Raw genomic sequence first — 22280 nt, 5'->3', positions numbered from 1 at the left:
GCCAACAGCCGCCCAGAATTGCCGCATACATAATATGCGACAGTTCTGGGACTGTACCCGGCTCTTCCCGATTTACCCTGGTGCGTTGGCAAATCGGGGTAATAAGGAGTTATTGGCAGCCCATAGCTGCCAATAAGTCCTAGATTAATCATGTCAGGCGTCTATGAGACACCCTCCATGATTAATCTGTAAGTTACAGTAAATAAACACACACCCGAAAAAATCCTTTATTAGAAATAAAAACACACACATATACCCTGGTTCACCACTTTAATCTGCCCCAAAAAGCCCTCCTTGTCCGGCGTAATCCAGGATGATCCAGCGTCGCTTCCACCGCAGCTGCATGGAGGTGACCGGAGCTGCAGCAGACACAGCCGCTCCGGTCACCTCCATGCAGCAAATGAACACAGCCGCGCGATCAGCTGCTGTCACTGAGGTTACCCGCGGCCACCGCTGCATCCACCGGTGGCCGCGGGTAACCTCAGTGACAGCAGCTGATCGCACGGCTGTGTTCATTTGCTGCATGGAGGTGACCGGAGCGGCTGTGTCTGCTGCAGCTCCGGTCACCTCCATGCAGCTGCGGTGGAAGCGACGCTGGATCATCCTGGATTACGCCGGACAAGGAGGGCTTTTTGGGGCAGATTAAAGTGGTGAACCAGGGTATATGTGTGTGTTTTTATTTCTAATAAAGGATTTTTTCGGGTGTGTGTTTATTTACTGTAACTTACAGATTAATCATGGAGGGTGTCTCATAGACGCCTGACATGATTAATCTAGGACTTATTGGCAGCTATGGGCTGCCAATAACTCCTTATTACCCCGATTTGCCAACGCACCAGGGTAAATCGGGAAGAGCCGGGTACAGTCCCAGAACTGTCGCATATTATGTATGCGGCAATTCTGGGCGGCTGCTGACTGATATTGTTAGGCTGGGGGGCTCCCCATAACGTGGAGCTCCCCATCCTGAGAATACCAGCCTTCAGCCGTATGGCTTTATCTGGCTGGTTTTAAAAATGGGGGGAACCGCACGCCGTTTTTTTTAATTATTTAATTATTTATTTCACTACACAGTATAGACACGCCCACCGGCTGCTGTGATTGGGTGCAGTGTGACACCTGTCACTCAGAGTGGGGGCGTGTCTCACTGTAACCAATCATAGGCGCTGGTGGGCGGGGAAAGCAGGGAATACGAAATTGTTTAATGGGCGGCCGGCTTTTTCAAAACAGTAAAAGCCGCCGGAGCAGTGAGAATGCCGTGCAGCGCCGGGGATCGGGGATTGGTGAGTATATGAGAGAGGGCTGCTAACTTCAGTTACTCAGGAGATTAGCGGTCACCGGTGACTCTTCACTGGTGACCGCTAATCAGGGCGCGACACAGACAGAGCCGCAGCATGACAATGAAGTCGGGTGAAGTTCACCCGAGTTCATTCTGATCGTGCGGCTCTTTCTGTGTCTGCTGTCATCGGCCATTCAGCTCTGCTACATGGCTGTCTGTGTCTGCTGTTAGCGGCCATGTAGCAGAGCTGAATGGCAGATGACATAGTAAAAACGCATCCCACATTACACACGCTTGGCAAGTCAATAAATAAAAAAAAAAAAAAGGTGCTCAATGCATACGTCACAGAACACATGATCTAAAGGATCGCACACAAAATTGACCAATTTAACATAGACTACTAACGCTCGTGTGACAGCAAATGAACGACCTACGTGAAATCTCATAGATCCCGTATGCAACCTGGGCGTGTCACATCGCAAATGCGATTGTACAACTAATTGCAACGTGTAAAGTGGGCTTAAGGCACTTTAAATTGGCAGACTAGCTTTTTTGGGGGAAAATCCACGCTATTTGGTGAAATTGAATTTTGTCAGATCTGCTCATTTCTACTTATTGTGAATAGAGGAGCACAGGGGAGTGGTGAAATCACATATCTGAATGGGGAATCTTGCTTAAAAATGTTTAGTCACTCATTGTAATTTTACCTCTGATGATAATGAGACATTTGAAAACTTTTTCTCTAAGGGGTACTTTGCACACTATGACATCGCAAGCCGATGCTGCGATGCCGAGCGCGATAGTCCCAGCCCCCGTCTCAGCTGCGATATCATTGTGATAGCTGCCGTAGCGAATATTATCGCTACGGCTGCTTCACATACACTCACCTGCCGTGCGACGTCACTGCGACCCCTTATTAAGGGGGCGGGTCGTGCGGCGTCACTGCGACGTCACACGGCAGGCGGCCAATAGGAGTGGAGGGGCTGAGATGAGCAGGATGTAAACATCCCGCCCACCTCCTTACTTCCTAATTGCAGCCGGGACGCAGGTAGGAGATGCTCCTGCGACTTCACACACAGCGATGTGTGCTGCCGCAGGAACGAGGAACAACATCGGACCGTCGCGTCAGCGTAATTATGGAATTACGCTTTTGCGCTCGTTAATCGTATCATCTAGGATTTACACACTATGATGTCGAGAGCGACGCAGGAAGTGCGTCACTTTCAACATGACCCCACCGACATTGCACCTGCGATGTCGTAGTGTACAAAGTACCCCTAAGGGTAGGAAGTATAAGCCCAAAATAGCCCCAATGCCCAGTGTAAAAATTGTAAGATTTCTAATTTTTTTTATTTTAATAGACATTGAGATATGAAAGAAAAAATGTTGCCAATAATGTACATATAACAAAAAACCTGATTTAAACAAGACATAATTTTCTTATGACATTATCCTCTTAACTAGAGAAATAGCCAAACTTTTTAAAGAGCACTATGTAAAGTGCACTATATCATTATCATATGTAACATATCAAGAAGGATCTGGCTTTTCAGATAGAAGCAAATCTAAACACTACCATGTCCTCGAGGCACTATGAAAGTAATGTACATTTGCACTAGGATGCATATGACTAGGTGATATGTTTAAAACATTTTATTAGCTGCTATAGATTTCAAATTCTGCATTGGCAGCTCGAAAAAGGCTCCAATTTCATGAAAAGGCATCGTCTGACCCAATTTTTGGCCGATCGCAATCTCTCCTTACTAACCCATACCTATTACAGATTAGCTGGAAGAGGTTTATCTTCACCCACCCAAAAAATGTCTGGTCAATTTAATTCCAACTGCCAAATCCTTATGCTCGCCTTCATAATCTGTTGAAAACAGTCTGAAGGGCCCCATATATATATATATATATATATTGGATGGTCAGATGATCCCCCCAGTGGCTTCAAAAAGACTCTTGTTGTCATAGATGCGTCATGGCCTTTCACAGAGGTATCACAGCCAGCTGACAATCCAGTGGCAGCAAGTGGTAGAAGATCACAGAGATTGGCACATGTTGTTATTTGACAGTTCCCTGTTTCTGAAGCCAGTGGACACTATAACCCTGGGGAATGGTCATCCTGCCTCTCACTTGCTATCCTCTGACTTCCTTCATTAACCTCACCCTGGGGTGGTTTGGGTGCGGTTTATAGTTTGCTGCTGGCTTTGGTGTGCAGTGGTCGTCTCCTATTGCTCCGGAGACTTCTGTGGTTGCTGCTCCTCAGATAAGTGTTTGACTTTTACTATCAATCGGGGCTCTGGTGATTGCAGACGTGTCTCCCCTGTATTGTTTCCTTGTGTCTTCCTTTAGTGTTAGTATTGTTGACTAGCGCTCATATGCCATCCCTACTTAGGGCCCTTGGGAAGACAGGGCTCATACCCATATGCCATCCCTACTTAGGGCCCAGGGCTCCAGGTATTTAGCTTGACAACAAGTGTGGAACCTGTATAGGGTAGGAAGTTAGGTGAAAGCAGTGAGCATGAGCTGCAAGTTTTTTTTCAGGGGTTACCACTTCCCTCTTTCCCTAGCAATAAGGAATGACTCTCCCCTTCTTTTGTGTTGCTCTATATGGCAGGTATAACCTGTCTCCCATGCCATGACACTTATCTAATGTATATGGATGCCAATAGAGTCACTATACACAGTTTACTGAAGGTCCTATTTTTCCTTATTATAATGGTCACTGTGGGGTTACTCCCGAGTTGGACACAATCTTTCTTTTTTTTTTGCCATGAATGTGAAGACGATTGCCAGTGATGATAAAATTACAGGACAATCCAGATTGGTTCAATAGGAAATTCACTTTGAGAAGCTTACTTTAAATCTGGATAGTTAATTGGATACAAAGCCCGTGAACTTCTCTAATAAATTAACCTATTATTAGATAATATTGATTGCCAGGCAAATCACTTGGTAATGCTTCCCCGTTAATAGCAGTGGTCCCAGGAGTTGCACATAATCTATCTGACTGCACTAAATGTCACTGCCATTCTTTTTCATTATGTAGTTTTTCATTACAAAACTGAACAGAAAAACACAGATTTGTACTCGTGTTTACTATGACATTCACACGTTCATCCATTTGGTTTTTTAAAGAGGAACAACAAAAAATACATATTGAGCATACAAAAAGCAATACTGCTACCTCCATAATTTAGCATATAATGGAGCATGACACAATTTCATATACAATAAAGACAATCAGTAGGCTCCAACGACTTCTGAAAACTTTTCTTTTCAGCAGCCACTTGGACAAAGGCTGCAGTGCACTGACTTAATGCATTACCTTTCTACAGGAGAACTTTCTAGACAAATTTAGTCTTCAAAGTAGGAGGAGAAAAAGGGGTTAATCCCGCGAAATCCGCCAGAGTGAGATGTAGAAATGTTGATAAATCAATAACTCTTTTATTCCACAGGTCTACTAGTTTCGAGGTGTAAAAACCTCTTCCTCAGGACCAAAATATCAACAATGCCTTTGTTGATGCCATTGTTGATTTTTTTGTCCTGAGGAAGAGGTTTTTACACCCCGAAACTTGTAGACCTATGGAATAAAAGAGTTATTAATTTATCAACATTTCTACATCTCATCCTGGTGGATTGCATGGGATTAACCCCTTTTTCTCCTCCTACTTTGAAGACATTACCACGTGGGGCCGCGGCAGCCGCCATTATCTCATCCTATCTATGGTGGTTGTGACCCTTCACAACCACAATTGGGGAGTGTATTATATTATATACTACCTCGTTGTTTATCTGGTAAAACCCTATCAGCACTTCTGTTTTCTAGCTATATTACTAGACAAATTTAGTAATAGTCTAATCTAGTAGTTTTAAAAATGTTCAGTCCAGAGAATCCTAAACCAAGTGGGACCTTCATTAAGCAACGCAGACCTATCCATGGCATTGTTTATGTTGTCCATCAACAGCATGGTTATTGGGTGGCTGGCCTTGAATCAACGTTGGAGGCTGCACTTAATGGACTTTTTTGCAATATATTATTTTTATTTAGTATACTTTTTTAAAACTGTTTTTATTTTTTTAAATATTTTTTTAATAAATTCTTCTTTGTCAGGCACCAATCTGGCTTTGATTTTTGGCTGCTCATAGACGTATAGTGCAGCCTGTTAGACATGAAGTACTGTAAAATACTTTTGCTTAATTTTGCATTTTTCTTGTTTATTTTTTTGGAAAACGTTCAATTTTTTACTGTTAAGTCACAATCAGATGCCACACATGAAATTATAACACAGAAGATTATAATAAAAAGGAAAAAGCTAGACATAGCTGAAAATCCCGTATGCACCTGACTTAGTGATAAGACAGCTAAACAGTTTTGTGTCAAGTATGCAGAATTAAAAAGCTATCATTGTTTTTCAGTTAATAAAACAACCATGTGGCCCGTTGATCTTCAGCCGACCTAAGTTCAGGGCTTCTTCTTCATTCTGAGCATTCTTGAAGAAGCTCAGAATGAGGCGAAACCTAGGTCTGACAAGGTTGTATTTATATGTAAAAAGCGCACTTATCCTTTCACTATTGTTTGACGGTTGCACTCTGTTTCCTGCCACTTATATCCCCAGTCTTTGGATGTACCAAAAACAACTAGCAAGTTGGTATACAGAGGAAAACAGAATAATGTACATGAGCTTGTATCTTCCCTACTGGGATACACCATTTTCCCTGTTAAATTATAGCTGTGCTGAGTGAACTTTTAGATAAGACTGTTGATTTATTATTAGCATAGAGCCAAGAACATGTTGAGAAATTATTTGTTATACTGAAACATAGGTGGATGTCATGATCCAGGACAGGTTTTCCCTGCTACAGAGTTTTCCAGACCCGGCCTAGTCATGTCAGAGGTTAACTCCCATCGGCCTCATTCCGGTTTCAGGAGACACTATATCTGGGAGCTGCATCAGCATTCCAGTGCTGGTTATAATTTTGCTTTGCAGCCTGTGACTGGCTCTGGTGAGGTTTCCTGTTTGATCTGACTCCTAGTTACCGTGCCCTGACCTGTACCATCCCCCGTTCGTCCGTCTATCCCAGTTCCTGACTTCCAGCTCCTGTCATTTGTTTACCCATCCTGGTTCATCCTTTTCCCTTGTTTGTGTCTCCTCACCCTCCGGCCTTGTATTCTGTTCCTTGTGCCCTTTGTGTTCCCTTTGTGTTCCCATCTCCATACCTGATCTCCCGGCATCCAACCTCGGTTCTGTTTTCTGACCTGATCTTGATTCTCCTCTGCACGTACTTGACTTCCAGGCTAGACCTTGACTGCTTGACTACTCTATTGCCCCCTGGTGGTTCACCTGTGAACTGCCTGCTGAAGTTACTCTGCTATACTTTACCCTTCTTTCTGTTACATTGTTACTTTGACTCTCCTTCACTACATTGCTGCCACCTAGTGGGGAATATGCTGTACTACTTCTCACCAGCCCTTTGTACAGCATGACATTTGACTGCTGTAGTCTGGACTATAGTTATTTATTTTACTAATTTATAAAGCTCCATTAATTTACAAAGTACTTTACAGACATCATCATCGCTGTCTCAAATGAGGCTCATAAACTTAGTTCCCTATCAAAATGTCTTTGGAGTGTGACAGGAAACTGGAGAACTCAGAGGAAACCCACAGAAACACCTAGATCTTGTCCTATAGACTTCAACATTTGAACCCAGGACCTCATTGTTGCAAAGTAACAGTACTCACCTTGCAGCACTGAAGTCCTGGGTTCAAATCCCACCAAGGATAACATCTGCAAGGAGTTTGTATTTTCTCCCCATTTTTGCATGGGTTTCCTCCAGGTTTTTTCGTTTCCTGCCACACTCCAAAGACAAACTTTGCAGTGAATCAATAAATACTAATTAGCCGCAACCTCTGTGTAGATATCGGTAGCAGTATGTTATATAGCATGGCAGAGAAAGCTTGTATGGAACAAATGCCTTATATAGATAAGCCTCCACAGCCTTTTAGTTTTGTCCTCGGGGACTTAATTTTTATGTAACCTACATTAAAAAGTTAGGGAACTATGTTTACTTTGTCAGTTTATTTTTGTTTGTTTTGTTATGTTCCATTTTCATATGTCTCACAGCAGTTCTAATAATTTGAACAGAATGATCAGACTGCGAGCTCGGCTATGTCAGCACTTTTACAAGTTGTGCATATTTAATGTTGGTGTCATATTTTGTTTTTCAAGATTGGCAACATTCGGAGGGAAGTCATGGCAGAGAAGTGACAAAGTAACTGCTTTGTACGGCTAAAATTTTCAAAAGTTTTTGAAAATAAAACTTTAAATGAGGACTATGAAACAGAATAAACATCTTTGGGAAGAAATATTTGAGTAGACATTGTAGTCTTCAACAGTAATAGCTGCCATTTTGACATGCAATGGCTCTGGTTATGCAGAGAGTCTACCGTCAATCTATACAGAACATGTACATGTTCACTTTTAAAGAAGAACTTTTCTATTCATTAATTTTGTATATACACATATATATAATTGTGACTTGCCACCTTGCTCTATGTGTGAGCCGGAAGTCTCTTTTACCATGTAAGTCTACCAAGCCTCGTTCTGAGTTGTGACCCGGAGAGTCAGCAGAGTGGTAGCATTACAAACAAGAGGAGAATAACGCTGGACAGAGGAGAGAGCAGCGTTAGGTGAGTATATTAACACACTTGTGATGACTTGTGATTAACACACTTGATGACATGTATATACAGTCATGGCCAAAAGTTTTGAGAATGCTGCAAATATTAATTTTTACAAAGTCTACTGCTTAAGTTTTTCTAATGGCAATTTGCATATACTCCAGAATGTCATAAAGAGTGATCAGCTTAACAGCAATTACTTTCAAAGTCAATATTGGCTAAGAAAATGAACTTTAACCCCCAAAACACATTTCAACATCATTGCATTCCTGCCTTAAAAGGAGCAGCTAACATTATTTTAGTGATTGTTCCATTAACACAGGTGTGGGTGTTGATGAGGACAGGGCTGGCAATCAATCAGTCATGATTAAGTAAGAATGACACCACTGGACACTTTAAAAGGTGCTTGGTATCATTGTTTCTCTTCAGTTAACCATGGTTATCTCTAAAGAAACATGTGCAGCCATCATTTCTCTGCACAAAAATGGCCTAACAGGGAAGAGTATTGCAGCTACAAAGATTGCATCTCAGTCAACAATCTATCGCATCATCAAGAACTTCAAGGAGAGAGCTTCCATTGTTGCCAAAAAGGCTCCAGGGTGCCCAAGAAGGACCAGGAAACGTCAGGACCGTATCTTAAAACTGTTTCAGCTGCGGGATCGGACTACCAGCAGCGCTGATCTAGCTCTGCAATGGCAGCAGGCTGGTGTGAATGCTTCTGCACGCACTGTGAGGCGGAGATTCTTTGAGCAAGGCCTGGTTTCAAGGAGGGCAGCAAAGAAGCCACTTCTCTCCAGAAAAAACATCAGGGACCGACTGATATTCTCCAAAAGGTACAGGGAGTGGACTGCTGAGGACTGGGGTAAAGTCATTTTCTCAGATGAATCCCCTTTTCGATTGTTTGAGACATCTGGAAAACAGCTTATTAGGAGAAGAAGAGGTGAGTGCTACCACCAGTCTTGTCTCATGCCAACTGTTAAGCATCCTGAAACGATTCATGTGTGGGGTTGCTTCTCAGCCAAGGGAATCGGCTCACTCACAGTCTTGCCTAAAAACACAGCCATGAATAAAGAATGGTACCAGAATGTCCTCCAAGAGCAACTTCTCCCAACTGTCCAAGAGCAGTTTGGCGCCCAGCAATGCCTTTTCCAGCATGATGGAGCACCTTGCCATAAAGCAAAGGTGATCACTATATGGCTCATGGAACAAAACATAGAGATTTTGGGTCCATGGCCTGGAAACTCCCCAGATCTTAATCCCATTGAGAACTTGTGGGCAATCATCAAGAGACGGGTGGACAAACAAAAACCAACAAATTCTGGCAAGCATTGCTTATGCAAGAATGGACAGCTATCCGTCAGGATTTGGTCTAGAAGTTGATTGAGAGCATGCCAGGAAGAATTGCAGAGGTCCTGAAGAAGAAGGGTCAACACTGCAAATATTGACTTGCTGCATTAACTCATTCTAACTGTCAATATAACCTTTTGGTACTCATAATATGATTGCAATTATATTTCTGTATGTGATGTAAACAACAGACAAACACAATAAAAAAACCAGAGGGTAACAGATCATCTGAAAATATAATTTTGGTGTCATTCTCAAAACTTTTGTCCATGACTGTATACACATATTTAAGGAATAAAAAAATTTAATGGGTGTGCTTCTATAATTAAACCCTAAATTTCATTGCTAGTGTAGCACCTAGGGGGCACGGGGATGTCAGGCATGGGGTGTCTCGTATCTGCGTTACTCGTCACCTGGTGTGATGATCTGGAATGTCACGGTGGCCTGCCCGGCTTCGTACCCTGAGGTATACACCAATAAGGAGGGAAAATGATGGGGGTAGTAGTAGGATGAATGTCGTGATGCCACTTATGGTAAGCGGCCAGGGATTTAGCCACCGCTGCTGTCACTGTCCTCCTGGACGGATGGTAGTAGTACCAGAGATGGTATCGCTCCCCACAGCTGGAGCGGGCCTCGGGGAGGATGATGAGGACAATAGTGATGGCATTTGGTGCGAGACGTGGGGCGGCGGTGTCGGTAATAAGAGTCCGAGTCAGTAGCTGCGGTTCCAGGTGTCTTTACTCGCTCTTTGTGCCGCTCGCCCGGAAAGTACTAGGCACCCGCTGTGATGAGCTCCGTTGACCCCAGGTAAGTTAGGAGAAGCCATGGGTGTTGAAAAGAAAAAGAAAGTCCTTTTCTAGAGTTGCCCTTCCTGCTGTGAGGCACCTGGGTTGAGCGCTCCGATCCAAGCCCCAGGCCCTGTGAGAAGAAGAATGAGGTGTTGTTGTGTCCCAGAACTGTTGTCCCGGATAGACTGACTAGTGATTGTGTGTGTTTGCTCCATTTCTACCCCAAGCGGAACTCACCCCCCAGGTGGTTGTCCAAGTGACCCGGGAATTCCCATGTTTCGTGATGGCCAACCCCCTGCCTACCCTAGCACAGCTTCCCAGAGAGAAGGCTCCTAAGCTATATGTAAAGTGTGAATGTGGAACACCGGTGATTAACCCCTTCCTTACCTAAAAGCAAATACTGCAACTTAAATGAGCTGCAATAGTCTGTGGTGACTAAAGCCTCAGGGGCGCCACACTAGCATTGGACATAAGTAGATCAAGCACCAAGACAAGAGGTGGTATGTGGGATAGCACAGCATGCCTACCGGATGGGTTGCATGCACTGCCCAAATGGTGTAAAACACCAACCAAACTTTCAATGCAATAGATTTGGCTGAATGCTGAATATTTGTAAGATCTAATAAACTGTCTGGTAATTTACTCATAAGAATTATTCATAACTGATAAAATGCCCTAGATTAGCTTTATTTGGGGTTGTCCATTGCTGGACTATCGGGCCTATTCCTGGACCACTTGAAGAATTCAATGCCCAATCTGGGATGTGCCGGCACCCAATGTTCCAGTTCATAGGTTACACACAGACAGGGCACAGTAGAACAGAAGTGTAAGGCTATGTTCACACACTGCATCTTTTCTTTACCACAAAGATGCAGTGTTTTTGGCCCCAATAAAACGCACCCGAGGCAAAAATGCATAAAAAAACGCATGTGCTTTTGACACGTTTTTGACACATTTTGCCCAATTGATTTTTTTTAAGTCAAATCTATTGACTGGAAGGGCTCAAAAACGCTGGAAAAAAATGCAAAAAGAATTGACATGCTGCATCTTGGCTGCATCTTCAAAAACGCAGCCAAAAAAATATGCACTTGTGACGCCCTGGACTAGCCAGGTAGTCACAGGTAGGCCCTTGCACAAACACCCTTCCCCTAACAAGGTAACAGCAGCCAACCTAAAAACCCTGAGTCACCCCTCTCAGGTCTTGACGTTCACACCAGGGGGCAGAGCCAGGCAATTGGCCACGCCCACCGAGCAGTTCGGATAGCCTGAGGTGGGAAAACACAGCAGATGAAATTAGGGAGGAGAAGAAATCAGTTTTGGAGGTGAGAGAGAGCAGTAGCAAAGTGTAAACGTCTGTCAGAGGTCTGGGTCGTAGCCCAGATACCCTGTGACCAGGAGGGAGATGGTGGTTGCCGCCTGCGGGAGCCGGGAAGATGGCTGGTGGAACCGTAAGGGACCGGAATAGGGTAGTGGCCCGCCGGTACAAAACCGGGAAACCAACTGGAAACCGGAGCACCAGGAGGGGTACTCAGATCCAGAACAAGGTCCAGAAGCCACTGGACCACGTCGAATTTACTGATTGAGGTCTGGACCTTAGGTCCTTTCCCGTCCCAAGACCCGAAAGACGGCAACAGCTCACTGAGGGGGATACAAAGCCACCGCACAGGCAGAGAGATCCCACGGGCCAGCGCCTGCGGGCAAACGGGTTCCCCGACACACTTAAAGCCGGGGAGCGGACTACCGTTGCTGAAGCATAGGCAGTCAAGTTCTACAAAAAGAGGTGCAGGAGAAAGGCAGGGACCACCAACCTGATGGGGGACCAGACGCAGCCGGCTGCGGGCACCGACCACCATCCTTTTTGGTTTACCAGAGACTCCGGTGTATCTGTCATAGTGAGTACAACAGTGCCCTCGGGCTGCACACCGCACCGCACCAGAGTAACACGTCCGCACCTCGCAACCACCGGGCCCCGGGACCATTACCCCCTACCCACGGAGGGGTCAACACCAGGCTGCACAACACTGTCCCCGGGAGCCTAGTTAACGGCAGCGGTGGTGTCCACACTCACCACAACCCGTGGGTGGCGTCACGAACTTACATCCCTAAACACCATGGCCTCGGCCGTGAACCTCCCCACCGAAATCCCCTCACGTAGCCGGGTCCGGAGGTGCTCGAGCCACCAACCAAACGAGCCCGGATCCGAGCGGCTTGGCTGCAGCCGAGCACGGGGCGGTACACACTATGCGGACAGCAAAATAGAAATCTCATAGACTTTGCTGGGAGAAGGAAATGCATGCATTTAGGGGCATTTTTGTGACCTCAATAATACACCTAAAATGCAGTAAAAGATGCAGTATGTGAAAATAGCCTAAGATATAATGTAGCACCCCAGGGGGCAAGTGTTTTAACCTACTCGTCGCCGGGCCGGGGTTCAGATCCTCTGCATCATCACGGGGTGGCCTGGCCCGATTCTGTTGCCCTGAGGCATACAGGAGGGGCGGAAAGCGGTGTACGGGAGTCAGGACGGAGGATGGGGATGGTAGTGACGGTTAGGAAAGTCTTTTTAGGATTGTGACGCCACTTGTGGTACGCGGCCAGGGATGGGCCGCCGCTGCAGGGTCTCTCACCAAGGCAGATGTCTGGTGCAGCCGAGATGGTATCGCTCTCCACAGGCGGAGCGGGCCCCGGGAAGATGGCGGGGGTGAGTGGTAGTAGCCCACATTGGCGTCGCAGTGCTGAACGTCGGCGCCGGTAAAGGAAAGGCAGGGGCAGCAGTTCCAAGTCTTTTTACTCACAGGTTGTTCAAGCGCTGCTCCAGAGTACCGATCTCCACCACGATGGGCTCCAGCCAATCACGGATCCTTGAAAGGTCAAGTCCGGTATGTGTGCCAGCCTGTGAGCCCTTTCCTCCTTTGATGTGCTAAGTATCAGACCCCCATGGCGTGAAGCACTTGGGGGTCCCGGTGTCAGTAAAGTGTCCTGTTCTGTATGCTGATAACATGGTTCCCTTATGGGGTCGGTCCTCAACCCCGGATCCCATTTGCTATTTGGCTGCAGACTCATTGGGACTGACGGGTCCGGTGACTGTTCTAGCCATTCCCCGCGACCCTTGTAGAGCTGGTAGATAACGTGAAGTATATCTGCCCTTGGATTTTGTATCCCGACAGCGCCGATCCTGTGGAAGTAGCCGCCTGCTTCTCCCTAGTGACCGTGTTGAATGCCCTGGACCACAGAGCAGCTCACGGCACATCTGCTCTGCTCTGTGTCTGTAGCTGTTCTCTCCTGTTGTAGTCGTGTTGTGTGTTCTGAGCTGTTGCCCCCAGCCGCTGCCACCGGCCGGTTCACTACTCTCACTAAGTTAACCTGCTCTTCCCACTGTGTGCTCCTGACTCCCCCTGGTGGTTGCTACTCCCTGACCCTGAGTCCCCAGTACCAGTGGATCAAGGAGTCCCTGCTGCGGTGGCGTCCTGTAAACCCACCGCTGTAGTGACCCCCTACTGTGATCAGACCCTGGCCCAGTCCCCGTTGGGGAGGGCAACCCACTGACTGTATGTTTGTGTGAGTGGAAACCGGCATCGACCTTCCCTAGACCCCGAATAAGTACTACACCCTAATGGGGTGCAGTACCCTGTGGCGCCTGAAGCCGCAGGGGCACCGCAATAACAATGCTACTTGTAAAAAGCTGGGTGACACTTTGATAATCTCCACAATTACTACTATCACAAACTGTTGCCTTTGAATACCAAAAGAATCTTATGTACAGATAGTTAGAAAGAAAGAAGAGATCCAGGGCAGAAATTTTTTTTCAAAGAGCTATTTATACATCGATAACGTGACTATAGGCATCAAAAAACAAGAAATACATTCATATATTATTCTGCTTCATTATGGTTGCTTGAAATTGTACAGGATATGTTACTGACCGGCGAGATATTTTATTAACCGTAACCACAAGGAATTTCTAAAACTGCCTTAGATACCTGGAGTAAACAGAAAACCTCCAAGAATGGAAATTACTAGTGAAAGCTCTGTGCAGACACTGGGTCATAATGCGGATAGCATATATTACCCTTATTGCGTTTTAATATTCTTGCCCGACGTGACCATGTTTGGCTTGGAAGTCCTAGTGCCAGCTAGTGTCAGTCTATTCCCCACAAATTGTGTGTTGTGTTCAGTGGCTGCTGCAAATTGGATCACCATAAATGGATGCTCATAGGAAGGAGGTAGTTCTGAGGGTTCGCCATGAGGAACCACGGAGGCACAGAATTGTCCTGAGCAAAGGAACTGGTAAAGTCCTGTGACATGGAGTTGGACAGGCTGTGGCATGAGGTAGCTATTCAAAAACTCAAATTTTCATGGAAGTGCAAGCTGCGTAGCCCGCAGTCACTTTGAGGAAATCTAAAAGGAATACTTAAGAAATTAAGACCTCCAAACCTGGTAAGGACAGAACTGTAGAGTCACCTAATACATTTCTAAATAATGTTGCACTGGGGACCCTTTTTACAAGTCAATAAAGAATACTAGGAGATTTCCGCTGATGGCTGCAGTCAGTATTCAGACTCAATTATATATTGTAACATAAGATTGGTAAAATGCAAGGAATGCCATGTATTTACAAAGAAAGTCAACTTTTTCTGTTCATTCATGCTATATAAGTGGTATTTTTTTCATACTTACAAGTTGTTGACCCTTAGGGCCCCATCCGGCATACTGGAGATACGCTTTTTCTACCTCTACTTCCGGTGGGTTTAAGTCTGTAGGTTTTCTGTAAAGAAAAGGCAACATAAACACATCAGTTGTAATAAATCATAATGATCAGATTCCATGATCATATTGATACTCTACTTTTCTACATAACATAAATTAATCAATTATATTCTTAAGTGTTTTCACACATACCGGAAACACAGACACACATAGACCCATTAAAATTAATGGCATTGCCCACACCTACATGTTTTTACATGGAACATGTGTTTGTGTGGAGCACACGTGTGTCCAGGTGCTCCACATGGCAACATCTTCGTTTTTCTCCAGCAGCACTGATGTCACATGGACCAAATACTGATGAGATCCATGTGACATCAGTGTAACACGTACCGGAGAAAACACATCTTTGAAATAAAACTATTTTTTATACTTTCTTGTCTCCAGCACTGCTGTCTTCAGCGCTGCTGTCACTTGCTTCCAGGCTCATTCATTATGCTCATGAATATTCTCTGCACTGCGGACCTGGACACAGCAGCGCCGAGGATAGGGGATTAATGAAGTTCATGCTGTCTGTGTGCTATGCGGATGTCACAGGAATAGCACACTGATTGCACTCACTAAACACACACACAGACACATGCACATATATACGCACCTATGCCATGGACTGTGCAAAACATGTGTGTTTTGCACGGTCATGTGAAAGAGGCCTAAAGGAGTATTACCAACAGTTTGGGGTTTTTTTTTGCAGAGCTCAGAACAGTTAAAACAAAATATTGTCCTCACAGCAACACACGTGGTCAAAATTGATGGTACCCCTTGTTTAATTAAAATATAACCCACAATGGTCACAGAAATAACTTGAATCTGACAAAACTAATAATAAATTAAAAATCTATGAAAATGAAGTAATGAAAATCAGACATGGTTTTCAAACATGCTTCCACAGAATTTAAAAAAAAATAAAACTCATGAAATAGGCCTGGACAGAAATGATAGTACCCCTGAAAAAAATGTGACAAAAGGGACATGTTAAATCAAGGTGTGTCCACTAATGAGCATCACATGTGTCTACAATCTTGTAATCAGTCAGTGGGCCTGTATATAGGGCTACAAATACTCACTGTGCTGTTTGGTGACATGGTGTGTACCACATTCAACATGGACCAGAGGAAGGAAAGAGTTGTCTCAGGAGATTAGAAAGAAAACTATCCATCCAAACTATCTAAAAGATCCATGGGACTGTAGACAACCTCCCTGGACGTGGCCGCAGGAGGAAGATTGATGACAAATCAAAGAGAAGGAAAATACAAATGGTAACAAAAGAGCCCAAAAAAACTTCAAACGAGACTAAAGGTGAACTTCAAGCTCAAGGAACATCAATGTCAGATCGTACCACCCATCATTGTTTGAGCCAAAGTGGACTTTATGGAAGACAACCAAGGAGGACACCATTGTTGAAAAAAAATCATAAAAAAGCCAGACTGTAATTTGCCAAACTACATGTTGACAAGCCACAAAGCTTCTGGGAGAATGTCCTATGGACAGATGAGACAAAAATGGAACTTTTTGGCAGGGCACATCACCTCTATGTTCACAGATGGAAAAATGAAGCATATCAAGGGAAAGAACACTGTCCCTACTGTGAAACATGGAGGAGACTCTGTTATGTTCTCAGGTTGCCTTGCTGCATCTGGCACAGTGTGTCTTGAATCTGTGCAGGGTGCAATGAAATCTCAAGACTGTCAAGGGATTCCTAGAGAGAAATGTACTGCCCAGTGTCAGAAAGCTTGGTGTCAGTCGCAGGTCATGGGTCTTGCAACAGGATAATGACTCAAAACACACAGCTAAAAATACCAAAGAATGGCTAAGAGGAAAACATTGAACTATTCTGAAGTGATCTTCTATGAGCCCTGAGCTAAATCCTATTGAGTATCTTTGGAATGAGCTGAAACATGCCGTCTGGAAAAGGCTACCTTCAAACACCAGACAACTGGAGCAGTTTGCTCTTGAGGAGTGGCCAAAATACCTGTCGAGAGGAGCAGAAGTCTCATTGACAGTTACAGGAATCATTTGATTGCAGTGATTGCCTCAAAAGGTTGTGAAACAACATATTAAGTTAAGGAAGAGGAGAAGGAGGAGGAGGAGGGCGCCATCATTTCTGTCCAGGCCTATTTCATGAGTTTTATTTTTTTTTAAATTTTGTGAAAGCAGAAAAGCAAAAACGTCTGACTTTACTTCATTTTGATAGATTTTTTATTTATTATTACTTTTGTCAAATTCAAGTTATTTCTGTGACCATTGTGGGATTTTCTTTCATTAACCAAGGGGTACCAACAATTTTGACCACGTGTGTACCTGGTCCCTACAGGACTACATCTCAACTCATAAAAACTGGCAAGAAATCTCTGATTAACCAATCACTGGCTGACAAGATCTCTCCAATTAGTCTGCAGCTTGTAGCTTCTCAAGTGAAACCTCATCAGGGGCCCCATTTTTCTTGTGTGAATAAGGATTAACACATGCAGTAATGTACCCCAGAGAGCACAAGAAGCCATTTATGATTTTGTGATTTTGCCAGAACAGCCTTGTGTAAATGCATTTCAAAAACACAAAAATAGAAGTAAAAATAGTTTCACCATAAGTTCATGACAAGTATAGAAACAAATCTTCTGAATGTGAAAATTCATAACTCCATTGTTAATTTTAATAAAAATTTTAACATTCTTATTTTACCTAACTCCAAGTATCATGAATTCTTTACGATGGGTGTAAACGTCTACGAAGGACAGAAGTTAAATTCATTATCTATAATGACAGCAATTTAAGTTTTGGTGGTTAAATCTTCTCACATCACTAATTTCAGTTTAGTGTTTAATTTTTCCATGTCTTCAAAATAGAAGAAAATTGCACATTTGATCAACAGGATAGTAAATGAGCTCACGCAAGAAAGTACTATAATTAAAACAAAATGTTTTATAACAATGTTACATCAAGCAAAGGTGGAGAGAAAAAATGATTAAAACTAATAATTCCGACAAGGAAACAGACGAGTGTTGTCAGTTCCAGTCAATGTCTCATCTTTCAAAAGCACAAGACTCAATTACACTGACGAGTGAAGCATGAACCTTCCCAGATAAGCATTCAAACTCTGTAAAATGAGATTGTCACCAGTCACAAATGGTGACCTTAAACATACATTGATCATTATATCTGTACATTTTGTCAGTACCAGTGGATGACATAAATCCTTGATAGTCTAATAAAGGTATCTTGGGTAGCCATGACATCTTGCAACAGGTGCAAGAAAACGTTGACGTTGTCAAATCTTCCAACGAAGAAAAGACAACAGTGGGATATCAGCCAAGTGAAATGACTAAAGACTCAAGTCAATAGACCTGTCCCATAGCAAGTCATTGAAATATTTTATGGCATGTGCTTTTATAATAGCATGTCTACATAGTAGATGGATACTATGAGTCTGCCTTTTCATGAATTTCTCACATAGAGATTTTCGATACTACAACAATAGTAGTCAGGGGCTTAATGATCGCGATCACAGATGGGGCTCAGGAGGGGAGACATATATACTAGAATGGGGGGCACACAGTATATACCAGGAGGGGTGACATGTATACCAGGAAGGTGCCCAAGATGGTGATAATATATACCAGGATGGGAGACATAAAGATGAGAAAGGGGTCCAAGAGGGGGAACAAATATACCAGACTGGAGACATATTGATCAGGAAATGGACCAGGATGGGGACATATATACTAGAATAGGGGACATATTTACCAGGAAGGGGCCCAGGATAGGAGACATATATACTAAGCTGGGTGCATTATGTACCAGCATGGGGCACATATTTACTAGGGAAGGTGACCAGGATGGGGACATATATACTAGAAAAGGGGACATATTTACCAGGAAGGGGCCCAGGATAGGAGACATATATACTAAGCTGGGTGACATATGTACCAGCACGGGGGACATATTTACCAGGAAGAGGCCCAGGATTGGGGACATACTGCAAATATACCAGGAAAGGGCCCAGTATGTATATATACCAGGAAAGGGCCCAGTATGGGACATATTTACTAGGACGGGACTCAGAATGAGGGAAATATTCAATATATCACAAAATCACAAAAGTGAGATCACCACTCACATTTTTGTAAATATATTATATATTTTCATGAGACAACACTCAAGTTATGACACTTACATACAATGTAAAGTAGTAAGTGTAAACCTTGTAAATTTGGTGTGCCCTCTAAATAACTCAACACAAAGCCTTTAATCACTGGCAACAAAAGTGAGTGCCCCTTAACTAAAAATTGAAAAATTGTGCCCAACTAGCCATTTTTCTTCCCTGGTGCCATGTGACTTATTAGTGTTACAAAATCTCATGTGTTAAAGGTCAGTAAGTGTGTTACATTTGGTGTTCTCTCTCACACACTTTCTCATACTGGTAACTGAAAGTTCAACATGTCATGGCAAAGAATTGTCTGAGGATCTGAAAAAAAGAATTGTTGTTCTTTGTAAAGATGGCTTTGGCTATAAAAAGATTGTCAACACCCAGAAATTGAGCTCCAGTATGATGGCCAAGACCATAAAGCAGTTTAACAAGACAGGTTCACTCAGAACAGGCCTTGCCATGCTCGACCAAAGAAGTTGTGTGATTGTTCTCAGCATCATATCCAGAGGTTATCTTTTCAAAACAGACATATGAGGGTTACCAGCATTGCTGCAGAGGTTAAAAGGGGTGAAAGGTCAGCTTTTCAGCAATCAATTTGCTACACACTGCATCAAAGTGGTCTGCATGGCTGTCATACAAGAAGGAAGCCTATACTAAAGATAATGCATAAAAAAGCTCACAACTAAAGACATGGATTACTGGAACCATGTCCTGTAGTCTGATGAGACCAAGATAAACTTATTTGGTTCAGATGGTATCAAGCCTGTGTGGAGGCAACCAGGTGAGGAGTACAAAGACAAGTGTGTTTTACCTACAGTCAGGCATGGTAGTGGGAGTGTCATGGTTTGGGGCTGCACAAGTGCTTTTGGCAGTGGAGAGTTTCAGTTCATTAAGGAAACCATGAATGCCATCATATTCCTTGACATATTGAAGCAGAGCATGATCCCCTCCCTTCAGAAACTGGGCCGCAGGGCCATATTCCAACATAACGACCCCAAACTCACCTCCAAGATGATCGCTGCCTTGCCAAAGAAAATGAGTGTAAAGGTGCTGGACTGGTCAAGCATGTCTCCAGACCTAAACCCTATTGAGAATCTGTGGGGCATCCTCAAATGGAAGGTGGAGGACTTCAAGGTCTCTAACATCCACCAGCTCTATGATGTCGTCATGGAGGACTGGAACAGGATTACAGTGGCTCCTAGATAGCTCTAGGGAACTCCATGTCCAGAAGAGTTATTGCAGTGCATGCAAATAATGATGGCCACACAAAATATTGACATTTTGGGCAGAATTTGGCCATTATCACTTATGGGGTGTACTTACTTTTTGTTGCCAGGAGTTTAGACATTAATGGTTGCGTGTTGAGTTATTTAGAGGGCACACTAAATTTACACTATTATACAAGCTGTACACTGACTACTGTACATTGTAACAAAGTGTTGAAAGTGTCATATTCAGTATTGTTCCATGAAAAGATATAAAACAAATTTACAAAAATGTGAGAGGTCTACTCACTTTTTTTATATACTGTATACCAGGATGGTGGACATATTTGCCAGGAAGGGGCCCCGGATGGGAGACATATATACCAGGATGGATGACATAAATACCAGGATGTGGGAATATTTACCAGGATGGGTGTCATATATATCAGGAGGAGGGACATATTTACCAAGATATGGGACATATTTACCAGGAAGGGGCCAAGGATGGGGAACGTATATACCATGAGGGACATTACTACATGATGAAGCTTGAGGGTGGGTCAACACCCATGTCTCTAAAGGATTAAGAATGCTACAAAGGCCCATACATCTGACCAACATGCAAGGGGGGCCCAGGTCCAAATTTGCATTGGGGTACATCAGACTTTAGTTATGCCACTGGTAGTAGCCAGAACTATCTTATATTGTGGCTGCTGTTACATTCAGATTCTCTCGATAATGGGTATGTGCCATTTAGTAGAATTAGGCAGAATGCACTTGTGCACACTGAAGGGTGCATACACTCTGGTGGTATGCGCAGTACAGTAGTCTCATTCAGGAGGGATGCCTATAAATCTACCCACCATAGGGGTCCATTGTAAAACAAAACATACTGCACAGAATATGTTTCTTTACATTATCCCTCTGTATAGGAAAGTGCAATCGGCTGTGCTTTCCAATACAGTAAAAAGCAATATTTTAGATGTATATTAACCAGACGGTGGCCGAAATTACAGACTTTTGGCTTTACATCTGGTGAGATGTCTATAACAACTTTATAGTATATGTTGGGAAAAGCTCCAGATGTATATAGTCAGTTGGCAGATAAAGCTGGTAAATATGTGCGTTTTTGCTTTGTTTTTGTTGCATTTTTTACATTCTTTTTTGTTGTGGATTTTTCTGTACTCATTAGCATGGGTTAAATCTGCAGCAAAACATTGTGCAGATCTGAATCTGCTGCCAATCTTCAAGGAAAAAATAAGCAATGCGTGTACAAGACTTTAGGGATCTCATTCACTTTGCTGGCACTAGGAAATTCTTCAAGTTTTATTATTATTATTATTATTATTATTATTATTATTATTATTATTATTATTATAGCACCATTTATTCCATGGCGCTTTACAAGTGAAAAGGGTATACATAAAAAACAAGTACAATAATCATGAACAGTACAAAACAGACTGGTAGAGGAGGAGAAAGGACCCTGCCCGTGTGGGCTCACAATCTAATAATGAAAATATGTGAAGAAATTGCGACAAAAATGCAACGTGTGCATATACTCTTAGGGGTACTTTGCACACTACGACATCGCAAGCCGATGCTGCAATGTCGAGTGCGATAGTCCCCGCCCCCGTCGCAGCTGCAATATCTTGTGATAGCAGCAGTAGCGAACATTATCGCTACAGCAGCTTCACATGCACTCACCTGCCCTGCGACGTCGCTCTGGCCGGCGACCCGTCTCCTTCCTAAGGGGGTGGGTCGTGCAGCGTCACAGCGACGTCACACGGCAGGCGGCCAATAGAAGCGGAGGGGCGGAGATGAGCAGGACGTAAACATCCCGCCCATAAGGTGATGTTCCTCGCTCCTACGGCTTCTCACACAGCGATGTGTGCTGCCGCAGGAATGAGGAACAACATTATACCGTCGCTGCTGCAAAATTATGGAAATGTCGGACCCTACACCGGTCATACGATAACGACGCTTTTGCGCTTGTTAATCGTATGTAAAAGGATTCACATACTGCGATGTCGACAGCGATGCCGGATGTGCGTCACTTTCGATT

At 43.7% G+C, this 22280-nt stretch overlaps 1 protein-coding gene across 3 annotated transcripts in view; it reads right to left on the bottom strand.

Annotated features, from left to right (window-relative positions):
• DPP6 (dipeptidyl peptidase like 6) overlaps positions 1 to 22280 on the bottom strand; it is a 1510443-nt gene that overhangs the window by 252044 nt on the left and 1236119 nt on the right. For all 3 annotated transcript variants that reach the window (XM_075315434.1, XM_075315436.1, XM_075315435.1), the window contains exon 7: positions 14777 to 14864. In XM_075315434.1, the coding sequence (XP_075171549.1) occupies positions 14777 to 14864 (88 nt within the window). The remainder of the gene's footprint in view (positions 1 to 14776; positions 14865 to 22280) is intronic.

This window comes from Anomaloglossus baeobatrachus, chromosome 6, assembly GCF_048569485.1.
Source record: "Anomaloglossus baeobatrachus isolate aAnoBae1 chromosome 6, aAnoBae1.hap1, whole genome shotgun sequence".
Classification (NCBI taxonomy): Eukaryota; Metazoa; Chordata; class Amphibia; order Anura; family Aromobatidae; genus Anomaloglossus; species Anomaloglossus baeobatrachus.
The sequence above is the reverse complement of the archived record's forward strand: the minus strand, read 5'-3'. Positions and strand labels throughout refer to the sequence as shown.